The 21,961-nt window shown below is 55.9% G+C and overlaps 1 protein-coding gene across 1 annotated transcript in view; it reads left to right on the top strand.

Annotated features, from left to right (window-relative positions):
- Positions 1 to 21,961, top strand: part of itsn1 (intersectin 1 (SH3 domain protein)) — a 96,118-nt gene that overhangs the window by 1,326 nt on the left and 72,831 nt on the right. The window contains exons 3-9 of the mRNA XM_030106486.1: positions 66 to 203; positions 609 to 703; positions 2,029 to 2,168; positions 6,051 to 6,173; positions 7,757 to 7,906; positions 11,518 to 11,658; positions 14,437 to 14,524. Of these exons, the coding sequence (XP_029962346.1) occupies positions 66 to 203; positions 609 to 703; positions 2,029 to 2,168; positions 6,051 to 6,173; positions 7,757 to 7,906; positions 11,518 to 11,658; positions 14,437 to 14,524 (875 nt within the window). The remainder of the gene's footprint in view (positions 1 to 65; positions 204 to 608; positions 704 to 2,028; positions 2,169 to 6,050; positions 6,174 to 7,756; positions 7,907 to 11,517; positions 11,659 to 14,436; positions 14,525 to 21,961) is intronic.

The following is a 21,961-nucleotide window of genomic DNA, read 5'->3' as shown; positions in this document are numbered from 1 at the left end:
TGTCTCTGTCCCCTCAGGAGTGTCTCTGTCCCTCAGCGGTGTCTCTGTGTGTCTCTGTCGCTCAGGACTCTGTCGGACATCGACCAGGACGGGAAGCTGACGGCGGAGGAGTTCATCCTGGCGATGCACCTGATCGACGTGGCGATGTCGGGGCTGCCGCTGCCGCCGGCGCTGCCCCCGGAGTTCCTGCCTCCCACCTTCAGGTCTGGACCGCGGCGTCCGCTGGGGGTCGTCCCCGGTCGCGGGATGACCTTTGACCTTTCCCGTCTGGCAGCAGAAAGGAACTGATAACTAGCGGTCTAATGTCACCTCTCAACCAGCTCAGTGTCAAGATTCAGTGTTCTCACGGTGTTGTCAGTGTTGTGTCAGTGTTGTGTCAGTGTTGTGACAGTGTTGTGTCAGTGTTGTGACAGTGTTGTGTCAGTGTTGTGACAGTGTTGTGACAGTGTTTTCACAGTGTTTTCACAGTGTTTTCACAGTGTTTTCACAGTGTTCTCACAGTGTCCTGACAGTGTTTTCACTGTGTTCTGACAGTGTTGTAACAGTATTGTCACAGTGTTGTCAGTGGGTTTTCACGGTGTCGTCATGGTGTTGTCACGGTGTTGCAGGCGTGTACGGAGTGACAGCGTCCAGTCGGACCAGAAGAGCGTCCAGGAGGAGGTGGAGGAGGAGTTGGACAGCAGCCAGGACAAGAAGCTCCCAGGTGCTCAGCAGCTGTCACTGCTCCACACCCAGCGGCCGCCTGGAGGCTCGGTTTCCACGGCAACGGAACTCAGACACTGAAAATACAGAAAACTGCGGAATGTCCCTGGTCCCCATCCCCCCTCCCTGGTCCCCCTCCCTGGTCCCTGGCCCTGGTCCCCGCCCTGGTCTCCACCCTGGTCCCTGGCCCTGGTCCCCATCCCCCCTCCCTGGTCCCCATCCCTGGTCCCCATCCCCCCTCCCTGGTCCCCCTCCCTGGTCCCTGCCCTGGTCCCCGCCCTGGTCCCTGGCCCTGGTCCCTGGCCCTGGTCCCCATCCCTGGTCCCCGTCCCCCCTCCCTGGTCCCCCTCCCTGGTCCCCCTCCCTGGTCCCCCTCCCTGGTCCCTGGCCCTGGTCCCTGGCCCTGGTCCCCGTCCCCCCTCCCTGGTCCCCATCCCTGGTCCCCGTCCCCCCTCCCTGGTCCCCATCCCTGGTCCCCGTCCCCCCTCCCTGGTCCCCATCCCTGGTCCCCGGCCCTGGTCCCCATCCCTGGTCCCCGTCCCTGGTCCCCATCCCTGGTCCCCATCCCTGGTCCCCGGCCCTGGTCCCCGGCCCTGGTCCCCGGCCCTGGTCCCCGGCCCTGGTCCCCGGCCCTGGTCCCCGCCCTGGTCCCTGGCCCTGGTCCCTGGCCCTGGTCCCCATCCCTGGTCCCCGTCCCCCCTCCCTGGTCCCCATCCCTGGTCCCCGGCCCTGGTCCCTGGCCCTGGTCCCCCTCCCTGGTCCCCGGCCCTGGTCCCCGGCCCTGGTCCCCGGCCCTGGTCCCCCTCCCTGGTCCCCGGCCCTGGTCCCCGTCCCTAGATCGGCCCTGGATCGTCCCTGGTCCGTGGCCCTGTTGTTTTCCTGGTCCTGGTCTCCAATCCGTGTCCCAGTCCCTGTCCTTGTCCCATCCCTGGTCCTGGTCCTTCCCCGGTCTCTGTCCTGGTCCTGGTTCATTGATGCGGTCTCTCTCAGTGGGCCACTTCAGATGGAGGCTCTGCAGTCGACACCTCAGTGAGTCCTGCAGGTCTGGGTGAGACCAGAGCTCCACCTGCTTTCTGGTTCCCTCGGCCAGGAAAGAGGATTTGGTTCTTGATGCTCAAGGTTAAATCAGGGAGTCCTGGTCTCTGGCTCCGTCAGTCTGGATCTCAGGAGAACCACGGCTCCACCGCTGTGGGTTCCTAAAGGTTCATGATAAATTCGGAGGTTCTGCCGTCTGAGCTGAGCAGACGGAGACGTCCCTCTGTTCTCTTCAAAACCTCAGCACATTGACAGAACCGGTGCTGAGTTCTCACCTGCCGTGTTCCTCAGTGACGTTCGAGGATAAGAAGAGGGAGAACTTCGAGCGGGGGAACCTGGAGCTGGAGAAGAGGCGGCAGGCTCTGCAGGAGCAGCAGAGGAAGGAGCAGGAGAGGCTGGCGGCTCTGGAGAGGGAGGAGCAGGAGCGCAAAGTAAGCCCCGCCCTCAGGCTCCCGGGCCCCGCCCCACACCCGACGGCTGACGGCCCACACCCGACGGCTGACGCCCCACACCCGACGGCTGACGCCCCACACCCGACGGCTGACGGCCAACACCCGACGGCTGACGCCTCACACCCGACGGCTGACGGCCAACACCCGACGGCTGACGGCCCACACCCGACGGCTGACGCCCCACACCCGACGGCTGACGCCCCACACCCGACGGCTGACGCCCCACACCCGACGGCTGACGGCCCACACCCGACGGCTGACGCCCCGCACCCGACGGCTGACGCCCCGCACCCGACGGCTGACACCCCACACCCGACGGCTGACGCCCCACACCCGACGGCTGACGGCCCACACCCGACGGCTGACGGCCCACACCCGACGGCTGACGGCCCACACCCGACGGCTGACGCCCCACACCCGACGGCTGACGCCTCACACCCGACGGCTGACGCCCCACACCCGACGGCTGACGCCCCACACCCGACGGCTGACGGCCCACACCCGACGGCTGACGGCCCACACCCGACGGCTGACGCCCCACACCCGACGGCTGACGCCTCACACCCGACGGCTGACGGCCCACACCCAACGGCTGACGCCCCACACCCGACGGCTGACGGCCCACACCCGACGGCTGACGCCCCACACCCGACGGCTGACGCCCCACACCCGACGGCTGACGCCCCACACCCGACGGCTGACGCCCCACACCCGACGGCTGACGCCCCACACCCGACGGCTGACGGCCAACACCCGACGGCTGACGGCCAACACCCGACGGCTGACGCCCAACACCCCACGGCTGACGCCCCACACCCGACGGCTGACGGCCAACACTCAACACCCAACGGCTGACGGCCAACACCCGACGGCTGACGGCTAACACCCGACGGCTGACGGCTAACACCCGACGCCCAACGGCTGACGGCCCACACCCGACGGCTGACGGCCCACACCCGACGGCTGACGCCCCACACCCGACGGCTGACGCCTCACACCCGACGGCTGACGGCCCACACCCGACGGCTGACGCCCCACACCCGACGGCTGACGGCCCACACCCGACGGCTGACGCCCCACACCCGACGGCTGACGCCCCACACCCGACGGCTGACGCCCCACACCCGACGGCTGACGCCCCACACCCGACGGCTGACGCCCCACACCCGACGGCTGACGGCCAACACCCAACGGCTGACGGCCAACACCCGACGGCTGACGCCCAACACCCCACGGCTGACGCCCCACACCCGACGGCTGACGGCCAACACTCGACACCCAACGGCTGACGGCCAACACCCGACGGCTGACGGCTAACACCCGACGGCTGACGGCTAACACCCGACGCCCAACGGCTGACGCCCAACACCTGACGGCTGACGGCCAACACCCGACGGCTGACGGCCAACACCCGACGGCTGACGGCCAACACTCGACACCCAACGGCTGACGGCCAACACCCGACGGCTGACGGCCAACACTCGACGCCCAACGGCTGACGCCCAACACCCAACGACTGACGGCCAACACCCGACGGCTGACGGCCAACACCCGATGGCCATCACCCGACGCCCAACACCCGACGGCTGACGGCCAACACCCGACGGCTGACGGCCAACACCCGACGGCCGAAGGATACGTGATGACGGTTGACGGATATGTGATGACGGTTGACGGATATGTGATGACGGTTGACGGAAACGTGATGACGGTTGACGGATACGGGGTGCCGGCTGATGGATACAGGGTGCCGGCTGACGGATATGCGGTGACGGCTGATGGATACAGGGTGCCGGCTGACGGATACGTGGTGACGGCTGACGGATACAGGGTGACGGCTGACGGATACGGGGTTCTGGCTGACGGATACGGGGTGACGGCTGACGGATACGGGGTGCCGGCTGACGGATACGTGATGACGGTTGACGGATACAGGGTGACGGCTGACGGATACGGGGTGACGGCTGACGGATACGGGGTTCTGGCTGACGGATACGGGGTGACGGCTGACGGATACAGGGTGCCGGCTGACGGATACGTGATGACGGTTGACGGATACAGGGTGACGGCTGACGGATACAGGGTGACGGCTGACGGATACGTGATGACGGTTGACGGATACAGGGTGACGGCTGACGGATACGGGGTGACGGCTGACGGATACGGGGTGACGGCTGACGGATACGTGATGACGGTTGACGGATATGGGGTGACGGCTGACGGATACGGGGTGACGGCTGACGGATACGTGATGACGGTTGACGGATACAGGGGTGACGGCTGACGTATACGGGGTGCCGGCTGACGGATACGGGGTGACGGCTGACGGATACGGGGTGACGGCTGACGGATACGTGATGACGGTTGACGGATACAGGGTGACGGTTGACGGATACGGGGTGCCGGCTGACGGATACGGGGTGCCGGCTGACGGATACAGGGTGACGGCTGACGGATACGTGATGACGGTTGACGGATACAGGGTGACGGCTGACGGATACGGGGTGCCGGCTGACGGATACGGGGTGACGGCTGACGGATACGGGGTGACGGCTGACGGATACGTGATGACGGTTGACGGATACAGGGTGACGGCTGACGGATACAGGGTGACGGCTGACGGATACGTGATGACGGCTGACGGATACAGGGTGACGGTTGACAGATACAGGGTGACGGCTGACGGATACGGGGTGACGGCTGACGGATACGTGATGACGGTTGACGGATACGGGGTGACGGCTGACGGATACGTGATGACGGTTGACGGATACAGGGTGACGGCTGACGGATACGGGGTGCCGGCTGACGGATACGGGGTGATGGCTGACGGATACGGGGTGACGGCTGACGGATACGTGATGACGGTTGACGGATACAGGGTGACGGCTGACGGATACGGGGTGACGGCTGACGGATACGTGATGACGGTTGACGGATACAGGGTGACGGTTGACGGATACAGGGTGACGGCTGACGGATACAGGGTGACGGCTGACGGATACAGGGTGACGGCTGACGGATACAGGGTGACGGCTGACGGATACGGGGTGACGGTTGACGGATACAGGGTGACGGCTGACGGATACAGGGTGACGGCTGACGGATACGGGGTGACGGCTGACGGATACAGGGTGAAGGCTGACGGATACAGGGTGACGGCTGACGGATACAGGGTGACGGCTGACGGATACGGGGTGACGGTTGACGGATACAGGGTGACGGCTGACGTATACGGGGTGCCGGCTGACGGATACGTGATGACGGTTGACGGATACAGGGTGACGGTTGACGGATACGGGGTGACGGTTGACGGATACGGGGTGACGGTTGACGGATACGGGGTGACGGTTGACGGATACAGGGTGACGGCTGACGGATACGGGGTGACGGTTGACGGATACGGGGTGACGGCTGACGGATACGGGGTGACGGTTGACGGATACGGGGTGACGGCTGACGGATACAGGGTGACGGTTGACGGATACAGGGTGACGGTTGACGGATACGGGGTGACGGTTGACGGATACGGGGTGACGGTTGACGGATACAGGGTGACGGTTGACGGATACGGGGTGACGGCTGACGGATACGGGGTGACGGCTGACGGATACGGGGTGACGGCTGACGGATACAGGGTGACGGTTGACGGATACAGGGTGACGGTTGACGGATACGGGGTGACGGTTGACGGATACGGGGTGACGGTTGACGGATACAGGGTGACGGTTGACGGATACGGGGTGACGGTTGACGGATACGGGGTGACGGTTGACGGATACAGGGTGACGGTTGACGGATACGGGGTGACGGTTGACGGATACAGGGTGACGGCTGACGGATTCGGGGTTGTGTGTTCAGGAGCGAGAGCGCCTGGAGCAGGAGAGGAGGAGGCAGCAGGAACTGGAGAAACAGCTGGAGAAGCAGAGAGAGCTGGAGCGGCAGAGAGAGGAGGAGCGGCGTAAGGAGATCGAGAGGAGAGAGGTGAGCTCCACCCTGACTCCTCCACCCTGCAGAACCTGACTCCTCCACCCTGCAGAACCTGACTCCTCCACCCTGCAGAACCTGACTCCTCCACCCTGCAGAACCTGACTCCTCCACCCTGCAGAACCTGAATCCTACACCCTCACAGAACCTGACTCCTCCACCCTGCAGAACCTGACTCCTCCACCCTGCAGAACCTGACTCCTACACCCTGCAGAACCTGACTCCTCCACCCTGCAGAACCTGACTCCTCCACCCTGCAGAACCTGACTCCTCCACCCTGCAGAACCTGACTCCTACACCCTGCAGAACCTGACTCCTCCACCCTGCAGAACCTGACTCCTCCACCCTCACAGAACCTGACTCCTACACCCTGCAGAACCTGACTCCTACACCCTGCAGAACCTGACTCCTACACCCTGCAGAACCTGACTCCTACACCCTGCAGAACCTGACTCCTCCACCCTGCAGAACCTGACTCCTACACCCTCACAGAACCTGACTCCTCCACCCTGCAGAACCTGACTCCTCCACCCTCACAGAACCTGACTCCTCCACCCTGCAGAACCTGACTCCTCCACCCTCACAGAACCTGACTCCTACACCCTCACAGAACCTGACTCCTCCACCCTGCAGAACCTGACTCCTCCACCCTGCAGAACCTGACTCCTACACCCTCACAGAACCTGACTCCTCCACCCTCACAGAACCTGACTCCTCCACCCTGCAGAACCTGACTCCTCCACCCTGCAGAACCTGACTCCTACACCCTCACAGAACCTGACTCCTCCACCCTGCAGAACCTGACTCCTACACCCTGCAGAACCTGACTCCTCCACCCTCACAGAACCTGACTCCTACACCCTCACAGAACCTGACTCCTCCACCCTGCAGAACCTGACTCCTACACCCTCACAGAACCTGACTCCTCCACCCTGCAGAACCTGACTCCTCCACCCTGCAGAACCTGACTCCTCCACCCTCACAGAACCTGACTCCTCCACCCTCACAGAACCTGACTCCTCCACCCTGCAGAACCTGACTCCTACACCCTGCAGAACCTGACTCCTACACCCTCACAGAACCTGACTCCTCCACCCTGCAGAACCTGACTCCTCCACCCTCACAGAACCTGACTCCTCCACCCTGCAGAACCTGACTCCTCCACCCTCACAGAACCTGACTCCTACACCCTCACAGAACCTGACTCCTCCACCCTGCAGAACCTGTCTCCTCCACCCTGCAGAACCTGACTCCTACACCCTCACAGAACCTGACTCCTCCACCCTCACAGAACCTGACTCCTCCACCCTGCAGAACCTGACTCCTCCACCCTGCAGAACCTGACTCCTACACCCTCACAGAACCTGACTCCTCCACCCTGCAGAACTCCTTGAGCTCCTCCAGGGGAGATCTTCATGTTCTCCCTGCAGCAGATCCCCGGCTGTTCTTCTTCTTCTTCTTCTTCTTCTTCTCTTTCTCCTCCTCCTCCTCCTCCTCCTCCTCCCTCAGACGTGGCTGCTCCTCCTCTTCCCGGTGGGCGTGGCTCCGTCCGGCCTGACGTCCTGCTGTGTGTCCTGCAGGCGGCGAAGCGGGAGTTGGAGCGCCAGCGGCAGCTGGAGTGGGAGCGGCAGCGGCGGCAGGAGCTGCTGAGCCAGAGGAACCGCGAGCAGGAGAGCATCGTGCTGCTGAAGGCCCGGAAGAAGACGCTGGAGTTCGAACTGGAGGCTCTGGTGAGCACACAGACACACACACACACACACACACACACACACACACTCAGTCCTGGTCTGTAGGGGTTTCATGTTTTTTGGGGTTGTTAGGGTTCTCATGGTTTTGGGGTTCTCTGCAGTCCCTCAGGGTTCTCTTGTGGGCCCTGCAGATTGTGTCTCCCATGAATGTGTGTCGAACTTCAGACGCTCTGTTGTCAGCCTCCCTGCAGAGCACTGAGCAGAGACGTGGAGCATGAGGTCCTCCACATCAGAACCCGTCTCGGTTCTCTGGTGTGTCGGAAACCTCGGGGTTCTGTTGGACCAGGCCGAGTCCTCAGAAGCTCCCAACCCAACAATCCAGCCAGTCAGTCAACCGACCCTTTACAGTAGACTAGAGCCGACTTTATTCATCTCACCATATGAGGAAATGTGCAAATTAAGAAAAAGAATCGTAATAGTGCCAATAAGAAGAAAAATAGAATAAGGAGAATAATAATAGAAATTTAGAAGAAGGAAAGATCTAATTCAATAAAGTTAATTAACGAAGTCAATCAATCAATGAGAAACCCAGAATCCATCTAGTCAGACTCCTGGAATCAGGGTTACAGGAATGGGAGAACAGGAAGCCCAGGGCGCCGGCGCCCGGCCAGCGGGGTCGGGTTCAGCCGTTCGGCCAATCACCGTGCAGAGTCTCTGTTTACCCCCACAGGGATTCTGAAAAACATTTATTGAGGTAAAAAAAGTTGCATAGTGGCCCATCAGATGATTTTAAGAATGTGAGGCAGCTGCTCCACGGAGGCAGTAACGCCGTCGATCAGCCTGTCAGGACCAGCTCCTCCAAACCGCCTTCGTCACCTGTGGAACACCTGCAACCCTCCGATTCAGTGAACAACCTGTGCTGCCCCGTGCTGCCTTCAGGGACACTTCGTTAAAGCGTCCTGCTGCGAGACGTCGCAGTCAGAGGTTAGCTTAGCTGTTAGCCACCGACGAACTGGCTGGCTTTGAACGATTCCCTCACGCTCCAACGTCAGTCGACGGGACGCATCTCAACTCCTGAGACGGTGGAAAGAAGATTTAAACTGAGCGTCTGGGACGGAACGGGGAAGGTGTTGTTGACGGACAGTTCAGTTCTGAGGAAGTATGTGAGCGGCGTAGCGGCGGCTCGGAGAGAAGGAGGGAAACATTGTTCTGGTAGGTTTAGTTTCTGGGTTTAGCGTGGCTGTTTACTGCTCTGTTGTTTAGACCCTCCAGAAAAACGCAAGCAAAAATTCTTGGTTATGCGTACTTGAATCCCCGATTATGCGAGCTAAAATGCTTGATTATGCAAATGAATATGCAGGTTTTTATGCCACTTTATGCAGTAAAATTGTGGACAGTTGTGAATTATGCTGTGAAACATGCGAAAGGATGGCAGATATGTAGGTTACCCACTCTCTCTCTCTCTCTCTCTCTCTCTCTCTCTCTCGCACACACGCACGTGCACACACACACACACACACACACACACACACACACACTCGCCACTAATTAAAACACATCCAATTTATATTAGTTCGTTACTTATCTTAAATTGTTACTCACCAATGCTCATCAATGGAACACACACACACACACACACACACACACACACACACACACTTTATCACAGGTTTTAGCAATTGTGTGTGTGTATGTGTGTTCGTTCCATTGCTAAAACCTGTGAGAAAGCCGTCAATACGGTGTTTCAAATGAACTGGTTTCCTTGTCACCTGGTGACAGACTTCCTGTAGCAGCAGATGTTGAAATCAGACTCATTAAAGGTCTGAACGGCTTTTTGTCTGGTTTTTAACATCTATCAACAACAAGGGACGTGAAAGAAACCCCGTCGCCAGTTAACAGGGAAACCAGTTCTTCCAGAACACCGGCTCCTCTCCGGGTTCTGGACCCTCCTCCTCCGCTAGCTAGCTGCTGCGTTCAGGTGACTGGAGCTGCTGCGGAAAACTGAAACTCCGTCATTCACATGAAGGCAGCGGAGACAGCTGGACTCAGGAGACACTCAGGAGACACTCAGGAGACTCTCAGGAGACACTCAGGAGACACCAAGGAGACACTCAGGAGACACCCAGGAGACACCCGGGAGACACTCGGGAGACACCCGGGAGACACACAGGAGACCCCAAGGAGACACTCAGGAGACACCCAGGAGACATCCCGGTGACATCCAGGAGACACCCAGGAGACACCCAGGAGACACCCAGGAGACATCCGGGTGACATCCAGGAGACACCCAGGAGACACTCAGGAGACACCCAGGAGACATCCAGGAGACACTCAGGAGACACCCAGGAGACATCCAGGAGACACTCGGGAGACATCCAGGAGACATCCAGGAGACACCCAGGAGACACCCAGGAGACACTCAGGAGACACCCGGGAGACATCCGGGTGACATCCAGGAGACACTCAGGAGACACCCAGGAGACATCCAGGAGACATCCAGGAGACATCCAGGAGACACCCAGGAGACACTCAGGAGACACCCGGGAGACATCCAGGAGACATCCAGGAGACACCCAGGAGACACCCAGGAGACACTCAGGAGACACCCAGGAGACACCCAGGAGACATCCAGGAGACACCCAGGAGACACCCAGGAGACACTCAGGAGACATCCGGGTGACATCCAGGAGACACCCAGGAGACACTCAGGAGACATCCAGGAGACACCCCGGAGACATTCAGGAGACACTCAGGAGACACCCAGGAGACATCCAGGAGACATCCAGGAGACACCCAGGAGACATCCAGGAGACATCCAGGAGACACCCAGGAGACACCCAGGAGACACCCAGGAGACACCCAGGAGACACGTGAAGGAAGCGTGGACTATTTGCACAAAGGAGGCTCTCGACAGCTGATCCGGCTCTCATCCTTCACTTCAAAGAGCCCAAACGACCGACTCGTTCATTGAGCGTCACAGCGCTTCAAGCGAGACCATTTCTCTTTTTTTTCGAGGTAAATGTGAGATTATTGCGGGAATTATGCGCCCTTTTGGAAAATATGTGGCTCCTGCATAATCAGCGGCAAAAGGGTGATTTATGCATGAATTCATGCGATGGCATAATCGTGTTTTTCTGGAGGGTCTAGTTGTTGTTTTATCTTCATCTTGTTCAGGGATCATCGTGTTGCTCTGGGATGCAGCAGGTGACGCTCGCTCAGCTGGGAGGCGTTCAGGTTCCAAAGTCACAATCAGGCTCTTTTCAGATCAGAGGTCTGGAGACTTGAGACTCGAGACAACTTTGAGACTTTAATAGGAAGCAGTAACATGGCGGCGACGTCAGACGCCGTTTTGTGCCGGAGGCAGCGTTTATGTCTCCATCCTGGGCACAACATGGACCTGAATGTAACAAACCGATGCGTGGGCAGAACTCCGGGCCGTCGGACCGTTCTGAATGCATCCGAACCCATCCACTCGGATCTTTTATGTTCCAAAAAGATAACCGATCCAAAATGGGTTATGGCCACACCCCTGCTGAACGCCGTTCTGCACATTTCATTTTCATTTTATTTATATTTGTTGATATCGTTTCCACCGTCACACCGTGTTCACCGCTCGGCTCTACAACCTTCTCTCTGGTTCTGCTGGTTCTCAGAACGACAAGAAGACGCAGCTGGAGGGGAAGCTGAAGGACGTGCGTCTCCGCCTGTCGGCCCAGAGGAGGGAGGTGGAGCAGACGGACCAGAACCGCGAGAACCGCATCGCCCAGATCAGCCTGCTGCAGCAGCAGCTGCAGGTCAGCGGCGCCGGGGGCGGGGCCGGGGGCGGGGCCTGGGGCGGGGGCGGGGCGGGGGGCGGGGCTGGGGCCGGGGGCGGGGCCGGGACCGGGACCGGGGCCAGCACAGCTCAGCAGGGGGTGTTTGCAGGACTCCCAGCAGTGGTGTGTGTGTGTGTGTGTGTTTGCAGGACTCCCAGCAGTGGTGTGTGTGTGTGTGTGTGTGTTTGCAGGACTCCCAGCAGTGGTGTGTGTGTGTGTGTGTTTGCAGGACTCCCAGCAGTGGTGTGTGTGTGTGTGTTTGCAGGACTCCCAGCAGTGGTGTGTGTGTGTGTGTGTTTGCAGGACTCCCAGCAGTGGTGTGTGTGTGTGTGTGTGTGTTTGCAGGACTCCCAGCAGTGGTGTGTGTGTGTGTGTGTTTGCAGGACTCCCAGCAGTGGTGTGTGTGTGTGTGTGTGTTTGCAGGACTCCCAGCAGTGGTGTGTGTGTGTGTGTGTGTGTGTTTGCAGGACTCCCAGCAGTGGTGTGTGTGTGTGTGTTTGCAGGACTCCCAGCAGTGGTGTGTGTGTGTGTGTTTGCAGGACTCCCAGCAGTGGTGTGTGTGTGTGTGTGTGTTTGCAGGACTCCCAGCAGTGGTGTGTGTGTGTGTGTGTGTGTGTTTGCAGGACTCCCAGCAGTGGTGTGTGTGTGTGTGTTTGCAGGACTCCCAGCAGTGGTGTGTGTGTGTGTGTTTGCAGGACTCCCAGCAGTGGTGTGTGTGTGTGTGTGTTTGCAGGACTCCCAGCAGTGGTGTGTGTGTGTGTGTGTGTGTGTTTGCAGGACTCCCAGCAGTGGTGTGTGTGTGTGTGTGTTTGCAGGACTCCCAGCAGTGGTGTGTGTGTGTGTGTGTTTGCAGGACTCCCAGCAGTGGTGTGTGTGTGTGTGTGTGTTTGCAGGACTCCCAGCAGTGGTGTGTGTGTGTGTGTGTGTGTTTGCAGGACTCCCAGCAGTGGTGTGTGTGTGTGTGTGTGTGTTTGCAGGACTCCCAGCAGTGGTGTGTGTGTGTGTGTGTTTGCAGGACTCCCAGCAGTGGTGTGTGTGTGTGTGTGTTTGCAGGACTCCCAGCAGTGGTGTGTGTGTGTGTGTGTGTTTGCAGGACTCCCAGCAGTGGTGTGTGTGTGTGTGTGTTTGCAGGACTCCCAGCAGTGGTGTGTGTGTGTGTGTGTTTGCAGGACTCCCAGCAGTGGTGTGTGTGTGTGTGTGTTTGCAGGACTCCCAGCAGTGGTGTGTGTGTGTGTGTGTGTGTTTGCAGGACTCCCAGCAGTGGTGTGTGTGTGTGTGTGTGTTTGCAGGACTCCCAGCAGTGGTGTGTGTGTGTGTGTGTGTTTGCAGGACTCCCAGCAGTGGTGTGTGTGTGTGTGTGTGTGTTTGCAGGACTCCCAGCAGTGGTGTGTGTGTGTGTGTGTTTGCAGGACTCCCAGCAGTGGTGTGTGTGTGTGTGTGTGTTTGCAGGACTCCCAGCAGTGGTGTGTGTGTGTGTGTGTGTGTTTGCAGGACTCCCAGCAGTGGTGTGTGTGTGTGTGTGTTTGCAGGACTCCCAGCAGTGGTGTGTGTGTGTGTGTGTGTGTTTGCAGGACTCCCAGCAGTGGTGTGTGTGTGTGTGTGTGTGTTTGCAGGACTCCCAGCAGTGGTGTGTGTGTGTGTGTGTGTGTGTTTGCAGGACTCCCAGCAGTGGTGTGTGTGTGTGTGTGTGTTTGCAGGACTCCCAGCAGTGGTGTGTGTGTGTGTGTGTGTTTGCAGGACTCCCAGCAGTGGTGTGTGTGTGTGTGTGTGTGTTTGCAGGACTCCCAGCAGTGGTGTGTGTGTGTGTGTGTTTGCAGGACTCCCAGCAGTGGTGTGTGTGTGTGTGTGTTTGCAGGACTCCCAGCAGTGGTGTGTGTGTGTGTGTGTTTGCAGGACTCCCAGCAGTGGTGTGTGTGTGTGTGTGTTTGCAGGACTCCCAGCAGTGGTGTGTGTGTGTGTGTGTGTGTGTTTGCAGGACTCCCAGCAGTGGTGTGTGTGTGTGTGTTTGCAGGACTCCCAGCAGTGGTGTGTGTGTGTGTGTTTGCAGGACTCCCAGCAGTGGTGTGTGTGTGTGTGTGTGTTTGCAGGACTCCCAGCAGTGGTGTGTGTGTGTGTGTTTGCAGGACTCCCAGCAGTGGTGTGTGTGTGTGTGTTTGCAGGACTCCCAGCAGTGGTGTGTGTGTGTGTGTTTGCAGGACTCCCAGCAGTGGTGTGTGTGTGTGTGTTTGCAGGACTCCCAGCAGTGGTGTGTGTGTGTGTGTGTGTTTGCAGGACTCCCAGCAGTGGTGTGTGTGTGTGTTTGCAGGACTCCCAGCAGTGGTGTGTGTGTGTGTGTTTGCAGGACTCCCAGCAGTGGTGTGTGTGTGTGTGTTTGCAGGACTCCCAGCAGTGGTGTGTGTGTGTGTGTGTTTGCAGGACTCCCAGCAGTGGTGTGTGTGTGTGTGTTTGCAGGACTCCCAGCAGTGGTGTGTGTGTGTGTGTGTGTGTTTGCAGGACTCCCAGCAGTGGTGTGTGTGTGTGTGTGTTTGCAGGACTCCCAGCAGTGGTGTGTGTGTGTGTGTGTTTGCAGGACTCCCAGCAGTGGTGTGTGTGTGTGTGTGTTTGCAGGACTCCCAGCAGTGGTGTGTGTGTGTGTGTGTTTGCAGGACTCCCAGCAGTGGTGTGTGTGTGTGTGTGTTTGCAGGACTCCCAGCAGTGGTGTGTGTGTGTGTGTGTTTGCAGGACTCCCAGCAGTGGTGTGTGTGTGTGTGTTTGCAGGACTCCCAGCAGTGGTTAGGACGGCTCATCCCTGACAAACAGAGTCTGAACGAGCAGCTGAAACAGGTCCAGCAGAACAGCTTGCACCGTGAGTAACACACACACACACACACACACACACACACACACAGACACACACACACACACACACTTGCCGTGTGGTGTGGCGTTGCCCGCCGTGGCGCTGATGCTGCGCCCTGCTGGTCCACAGTGAGCTGAACTGGAGCCTCCGCAGCAGCAGGCGGCGCTGTGGGTTCCTGCATTGGTTCATTTCGAGCAGGTCGTCACAAGAAAAGAAAATCCAGTACATCAGTTCAACCAGTTCGTCAGATACACCTCCTGCTCCAAAAGGAGCGGGAAGAAGAAAAACTTGTTGAATCCCCCCGTCTCCCGATTCTGACAGAACTAAATATCAGAAGTTAACTTCCTGATCTGTGCAATAGAGAAAACCAGACAAATGCCAAATTCATTCTCCTTCAGAAAAAAGAACACAAAGGTTTCAGACAAAAGTTACACATATGGTGTTCCTCACAGAAACGTTTGATATTACAACAGAAACATCCCAGCAATAGTGAGGACAAAACACCAGCAGTGGTCACAGTAACGCTGTAGGATGGGCATCAGGCACCAGGATCGCTGTCACTGACTCAGGGGAACATCATGTGACAATCCATGATTAGAACAAGTTTCTCTGTATTTTGACCAGACCATGTCTTGAAGTAGGAGCTTGAATTTGTGAATGTTTTGGCAGAGCTTCTGCTGTAAATCCAGAGCGTTCCACAGTTTTATCCCACAAACAGTCACACAAAAACTTTGACGTGTCGTTCGGACAGTTGGCAAAATAAAATGTCCATAACCTTTGAGATTATAACTGCTCTCTATTTCAACAGAGATTTTTTGCAAATGTTTTGGTAATTGATTATTGAGTGCTTTGAAAAGCAGAATTACTGTGTAATATTTTACAAGGTCATAAAATTTTAATAATTTAGACCGAAGGAAAAGATCATGTGTGTGTTCTCAGAAGCCAGCTTTGTGAATGATCCGCGCTGCCCGTTTAGCAATAAGAACAGTGGATTCATTGCAGATTGGTAATTATTGCCCCATGCTTCAACACAGTATGAGAAATAAGGGAGAACCAAAGAGCATATAACAAGCGGAGTGCAGTGTGATCAAGGAATTGTTTGGCTTTATTTAGAATGGAGAGGCTCTTAGCTATCTTTGATTTTGTGTGCCTGATGTGGGCTTTCCATCTTCATTTGCTATTAGGGATGGGACGAGATCTCGTGTCGCGACATCTCGCGAGATCGAATGCCGCGAGATTGAGTACGTTTATATGCAGGCAATAACTCTTTATTAACTGGAATATTGACGGAATAACACATTACACGGCGCACAGCCATAGAAACACGTGCAAAACCCCGAATCTGCTCATATTCATATTTGAAGACCCGGTCGAAAAGGACATGAAATGCTGTTTGACTGGGGGGGTTTGGTGCTGAGGTGTGGGGGCAGCGCGGTGCTCACGTGCAGCGTCGGAGCGGCGCAGAGCGGTGCTCACACGGAGCGTCGGAGCGGCGCAGAGCGGTGCTCACACGGAGCGGCGGGTCGGGGCGCCCCTTGTCCGGCCACGGCGCCCCCCCCTGTACACTGCGCCGAGGCGGCCGCCTCGTTCGCCTGTTCCCGTTCAAACCGCGGCGCACAGACGACGCCATGACTGCATTTGCACTTCCTGCCACTAGGTGCGCTGTTTGCATGTTCAACCTTATTCTACACAGACACCACAGAGGAAGAAGGCTGCAGCTCTCTGCATGCTGTGAGAAAGAGAGTGAGCGGGAAGACGTGGTGAAATGTTCAATGATGCGATGCAGCGTTTTTTCAATAAAAGAGAAGAACTGAACCATCGTTTCCGCACATTTTCTTTACGTCGTATCAACTAAACTGGATCACAGTAGTCTGTGGACTCAAAAGACCAAGATTCCTTGCAGATAGAACATGGCAGAACAGTATTTCATGTCCTTTTCGACGGGTTTTTAAATATGAATATGAGCAGATTCGGGGTTTTGCACGTGTTTCTATGGCTGTGTGCCGTGTAATGTATCCGTCAATATTCCAGTTAATAAAGAGTTTTTGCCTTATATAAACGTACTTCATCTCGCGGCATTCGATCTCGCGAGATGTCGTGACACGAGATCTCGTCCCATCCCTAGTTTGAATCCATCCGTTTCTTTATTTTGTTCATTTCCACATTGACTGTGTGCACTCGCTCTTTGTGATCTGAACTACGATAAAAAATGTTTGTATCATCGGAAGAGAATTAGTTGTAATGTTTGTGAGACATGAAATATATCATTTATATAAAGGTTAAATAAAATAGGACCCAATACTGACCCCTGGGGAATACCACTGATATTGACAAGTTTTTCAGACGTGTTTTCTCCCATTGGAACATATTGAACTCTTTCGGTAAGGTCATCTGTTACCCGACTCCTCTGATAACATAACCTTCAAGTTCTCTTATTAAGATTGAGTGATTGTGTCAAACGGGGCGACAGCAGCTCAGTGGTAGAGCGGGTCGTCTTATAACCGGAAGGTTGGCGGTTCGATCCCCGCTCCCGCAGGCGTACAACTGTCGTTGTGTCCTTGGGCAAGGCACTTCACCCACCTTGCCGAGTATGAAAGTTGTGAGAGTGAATGGTTGGTGGTGGGAGGGGCCGACGGCGTCAGTCTGCCCCCCCCAGGGCAGCTGTGGCTACAGCAGCAGCTCAGCTCCACCCAGTGGAGGGAATGAAGAATGCAGTGTGAAGCGTCTTTGAGTGTCCAGAAAAGCGCTGTATAAAACCAGTGCATCATTATTATTATTATTAAATGCTTTTCTCAAATCAATAAAAACACCAACAGTGTATTTATTTTGGTCCAATCAATCAATCAATCAATCAATCAATCAATCAAACTTTATTTGTAAAGCACTTTTCATATTTATAAAAACAGCGCAAAGTGCTGAACAGTAAAAACAGTCGTAAAAACAAAAGAATTGAAACCGCACCATCAATTAGTATACACCACACACACACACACAAACAGACACGCACACAAACAGACACGCACACACACACACGCATGCACAGAACAAACACACTCCCAATTTTTCTGCGCACAGCAGAGGAGACATGGCAAGGCACTAAGCATCATGGGAAAACACCACCAGTGGGGCCGTCCACACCAGGAGAAGGTCATTAAAGGGCAACTCCGGTTTCCTGACACCTGGACCTTATTTCTCGGTGTCGTGCTCATAAACTCACTCAGACAGACCTGCTGCAGCTCGGAGTCCAGAAGTTATTTAGATCCAACCGATGTAGCGGGGCCACGGCAGGGGGGCTTCAGGGGGGCTTCAGGGGGACGTCCTCTCTGCTAAATCGCTCATTTCAGCTCTATTTCTTCATCCATCGCCAGTGTTGTCATAAAGTCAGCTGGTCTACCGTCTCCAGGTGGGTCAGCTGACAGTTTTCGCTAACTTAGCCACAATTAGCTTGGATGGGAACGTTGGAGCTCCTCTCCCCAGCAGAGAGGCCCTCTGAGTCTGCTCTGCTCTGAGGTTCTGTGGTCCTGAGGTTCTCTGGTCCTGAGGTTCTGTGGTCCTGAGGTTCTCTGGTCCTGAGGGTCTCTGGTCCTGAGGTTCTCTGGTCCTGAGGGTCTCTGGTCCTGAGGTTCTGTGGTCCTGAGGTTCTGTGGTCCTGAGGTTCTGCGGTCCTGAGGTTCTGCGGTCCTGAGGTTCTGCGGTCCTGAGGTTCTGCGGTCCTGAGGTTCTGCGGTCCTGAGGTTCTGCGGTCCTGAGGTTCTGTGGTCCTGAGGTTCTGCGGTCCTGAGGTTCTGTGGTCCTGAGGGTCTCTGGTCCTGAGGTTCTCTGGTCCTGAGGGTCTCTGGTCCTGAGGTTCTGTGGTCCTGAGGGTCTCTGGTCCTGCGGTTCTCTGGTCCTGAGGTTCTGTGGTCCTGAGGTTCTGTGGTCCTGAGGGTCTCTGGTCCTGAGGTTCTGTGGTCCTGAGGTTCTGTGGTCCTGAGGTTCTGTGGTCCTGAGGTTCTGTGGTCCTGAGGGTCTCTGGTCCTGAGGTTCTGTGGTCCTGAGGTTCTGTGGTCCTGAGGTTCTGTGGTCCTGAGGTTCTGCGGTCCTGAGGTTCTGTGGTCCTGAGGTTCTGTGGTCCTGAGGTTCTGCGGTCCTGAGGTTCTGTGGTCCTGAGGGTCTCTGGTCCTGCGGTTCTCTGGTCCTGAGGGTCTCTGGTCCTGAGGTTCTCTGGTCCTGAGGTTCTGTGGTCCTGAGGGTCTCTGGTCCTGAGGGTCTGTGGTCCTGAGGTTCTGTGGTCCTGAGGTTCTGTGGTCCTGAGGGTCTCTGGTCCTGAGGTTCTGTGGTCCTGAGGGTCTCTGGTCCTGAGGGTCTGTGGTCCTGAGGTTCTGTGGTCCTGCGGTTCTCTGGTCCTGAGGGTCTCTGGTCCTGAGGTTCTCTGGTCCTGAGGTTCTGCGGTCCTGAGGGTCTCTGGTCCTGAGGTTCTGTGGTCCTGAGGGTCTCTGGTCCTGAGGGTCTGTGGTCCTGAGGTTCTGTGGTCCTGCGGTTCTCTGGTCCTGAGGGTCTCTGGTCCTGAGGTTCTCTGGTCCTGAGGTTCTCTGGTCCTGAGGTTCTGCGGTCCTGAGGTTCTGCAGTCCTGAGGTTCTCCAGCAGGCTGTTCCCCAGGCGGGGCCGTAGTGGGGGGGTCTTGGTTCTGGTCTTGGTTCTGGTTTTAGGAACACAGTGAGCCGCTGCCAGAGGACCTCAGGGCCCCGAGGGTGGACAGGGTAAAACCAGATCAGCTAGATAAGAGGGAGCGAGGCCGTTCAGACATTTAAAGACTAATAAGAGAACTTTAAAATCCATCCTGAAGCCACAGGGAGCCAATGAGCGACTGTAAAGCCGCTGTCATGTGGCTCCGCCCCCTGGTCCTATCAGGACGTTAAACCACTGTAATGTGGCTCCGCCCCCTGGTCCTATCAGGACGTTAAGCTGTAATGTGGCTCCGCCCCCTGGTCCTATCAGGACGTTAAACCACTGTAATGTGGCTCCGCCCCCTGGTCCTATCAGGACGTTAAACCACTGTAATGTGGCTCCGCCCCCTGGTCCTATCAGGACGTTAAGCTGTAATGTGGCTCCGCCCCCTGGTCCTATCAGGACGTTAAACCACTGTAATGTGGCTCCGCCCCCTGGTCCTATCAGGACGTTAAGCTGTAATGTGGCTCCGCCCCCTGGTCCTATCAGGACGTTAAACCACTGTAATGTGGCTCCGCCCCCTGGTCCTATCAGGACGTTAAACCACTGTAATGTGGCTCCGCCCCCTGGTCCTATCAGGACGTTAAGCTGTAATGTGGCTCCGCCCCCTGGTCCTATCAGGACGTTAAGCTGTAATGTGGCTCCGCCCCCTGGTCCTCGTCAGCACGGCGGCTGAGTTTTGTAACAGTTGTAGGTTTGAAATGTTCTTTTTGTTTCAGACCAGAGAGCAAGGCATTACAGTAATCTAACCTGCAGGAGATAAAAGCTGCATTAGCGCCTCCTGCTGGCTGAGAGAGAAACGGGCGACTCGGCTTTATTCTTAAGGTGATAAAATCCAATCATAGTTATGTTTTTAATGTGTGGAATAAAACTTCGCTCAGAGTCAAAAAGCAGGCCCAGGTTCTTCACTGATTGTTCTGGTTTAAAATCTGATCATTTTGGTAAAAGTTTCTCTCTCTGACCTTCAGGACCAAAAACTAAAACCTCAGTCTGGTCCTGGTGGAGCTGCAGGAAATTCACTGCATCCATGACTTGATGTCTGAAATACAGTTAAAAAGGGTTTCTATTGGCCCGGAGTCACCAGGAGACACGGCCATGAACAGCTGAGTGTCGTCAGCGTAACCATGGAAACTGATGAACAGCTGAGTGTCGTCAGCGTAACTATTGAAACTGATGAACAGCTGAGTGTCGTCAGCGTAACCATGGAAACTGATGAACAGCTGAGTGTCGTCAGCGTAACTATTGAAACTGATGAACAGCTGAGTGTCGTCAGCGTAACCATGGAAACTGATGAACAGCTGAGTGTCGTCAGCGTAACTATTGAAACTGATGAACAGCTGAGTGTCGTCAGCGTAGCTATGGAAACTGATGAACAGCTGAGTGTCGTCAGCGTAACCATGGAAACTGATGAACAGCTGAGTGTCGTCAGCGTAACCATGGAAACTGATGAACAGCTGAGTGTCGTCAGCGTAACCATGGAAACTGATGAACAGCTGAGTGTCGTCAGCGTAGCTATGGAAACTGATGAACAGCTGAGTGTCGTCAGCATAACCATGGAAACTGATGAACAGCTGAGTGTCGTCAGCATAACCATGGAAACTGATGAACAGCTGAGTGTCGTCAGCGTAGCTATGGAAACTGATGAACAGCTGAGTGTCGTCAGCGTAGCTATGGAAACTGATGAACAGCTGAGTGTCATCAGCGTAGCTATGGAAACTGATGAACAGCTGAGTGTCGTCAGCGTAACCATGGAAACTGATGAACAGCTGAGTGTCGTCAGCGTAACTATTGAAACTGATGAACAGCTGAGTGTCGTCAGCGTAACCATGGAAACTGATGAACAGCTGAGTGTCGTCAGCGTAACTATTGAAACTGATGAACAGCTGAGTGTTGTCAGCGTAGCTATGGAAACTGATGAACAGCTGAGTGTCGTCAGCGTAACCATGGAAACTGATGAACAGCTGAGTGTCGTCAGCGTAACCATGGAAACTGATGAACAGCTGAGTGTCGTCAGCGTAACCATGGAAACTGATGAACAGCTGAGTGTCGTCAGCGTAGCTATGGAAACTGATGAACAGCTGAGTGTCGTCAGCATAACCATGGAAACTGATGAACAGCTGAGTGTCGTCAGCATAACCATGGAAACTGATGAACAGCTGAGTGTCGTCAGTGTAGCTATGGAAACTGATGAACAGCTGAGTGTCGTCAGCATAACCATGGAAACTGATGAACAGCTGAGTGTCGTCAGCGTAGCTATGGAAACTGATGAACAGCTGAGTGTCGTCAGCATAACCATGGAAACTGATGAACAGCTGAGTGTCGTCAGCGTAACTATTGAAACTGATGAACAGCTGAGTGTCGTCAGCGTAACCATGGAAACTGATGAACAGCTGAGTGTCGTCAGCGTAACTATTGAAACTGATGAACAGCTGAGTGTCGTCAGCGTAACCATGGAAACTGATGAACAGCTCAGTGTCGTCAGCGTAACTATTGAAACTGATGAACAGCTGAGTGTCGTCAGCGTAGCTATGGAAACTGATGAACAGCTGAGTGTCGTCAGCGTAACCATGGAAACTGATGAACAGCTGAGTGTCGTCAGCGTAACCATGGAAACTGATGAACAGCTGAGTGTCGTCAGCGTAACCATGGAAACTGATGAACAGCTGAGTGTCGTCAGCGTAGCTATGGAAACTGATGAACAGCTGAGTGTCGTCAGCATAACCATGGAAACTGATG

The sequence above is a fragment of the Salarias fasciatus genome, chromosome 13 (assembly GCF_902148845.1).
Source record: "Salarias fasciatus chromosome 13, fSalaFa1.1, whole genome shotgun sequence".
Classification (NCBI taxonomy): domain Eukaryota; kingdom Metazoa; phylum Chordata; class Actinopteri; order Blenniiformes; family Blenniidae; genus Salarias; species Salarias fasciatus.
Note: the sequence above shows the minus strand (reverse complement) of the source record. Positions and strands in the feature narration are given on the sequence as shown.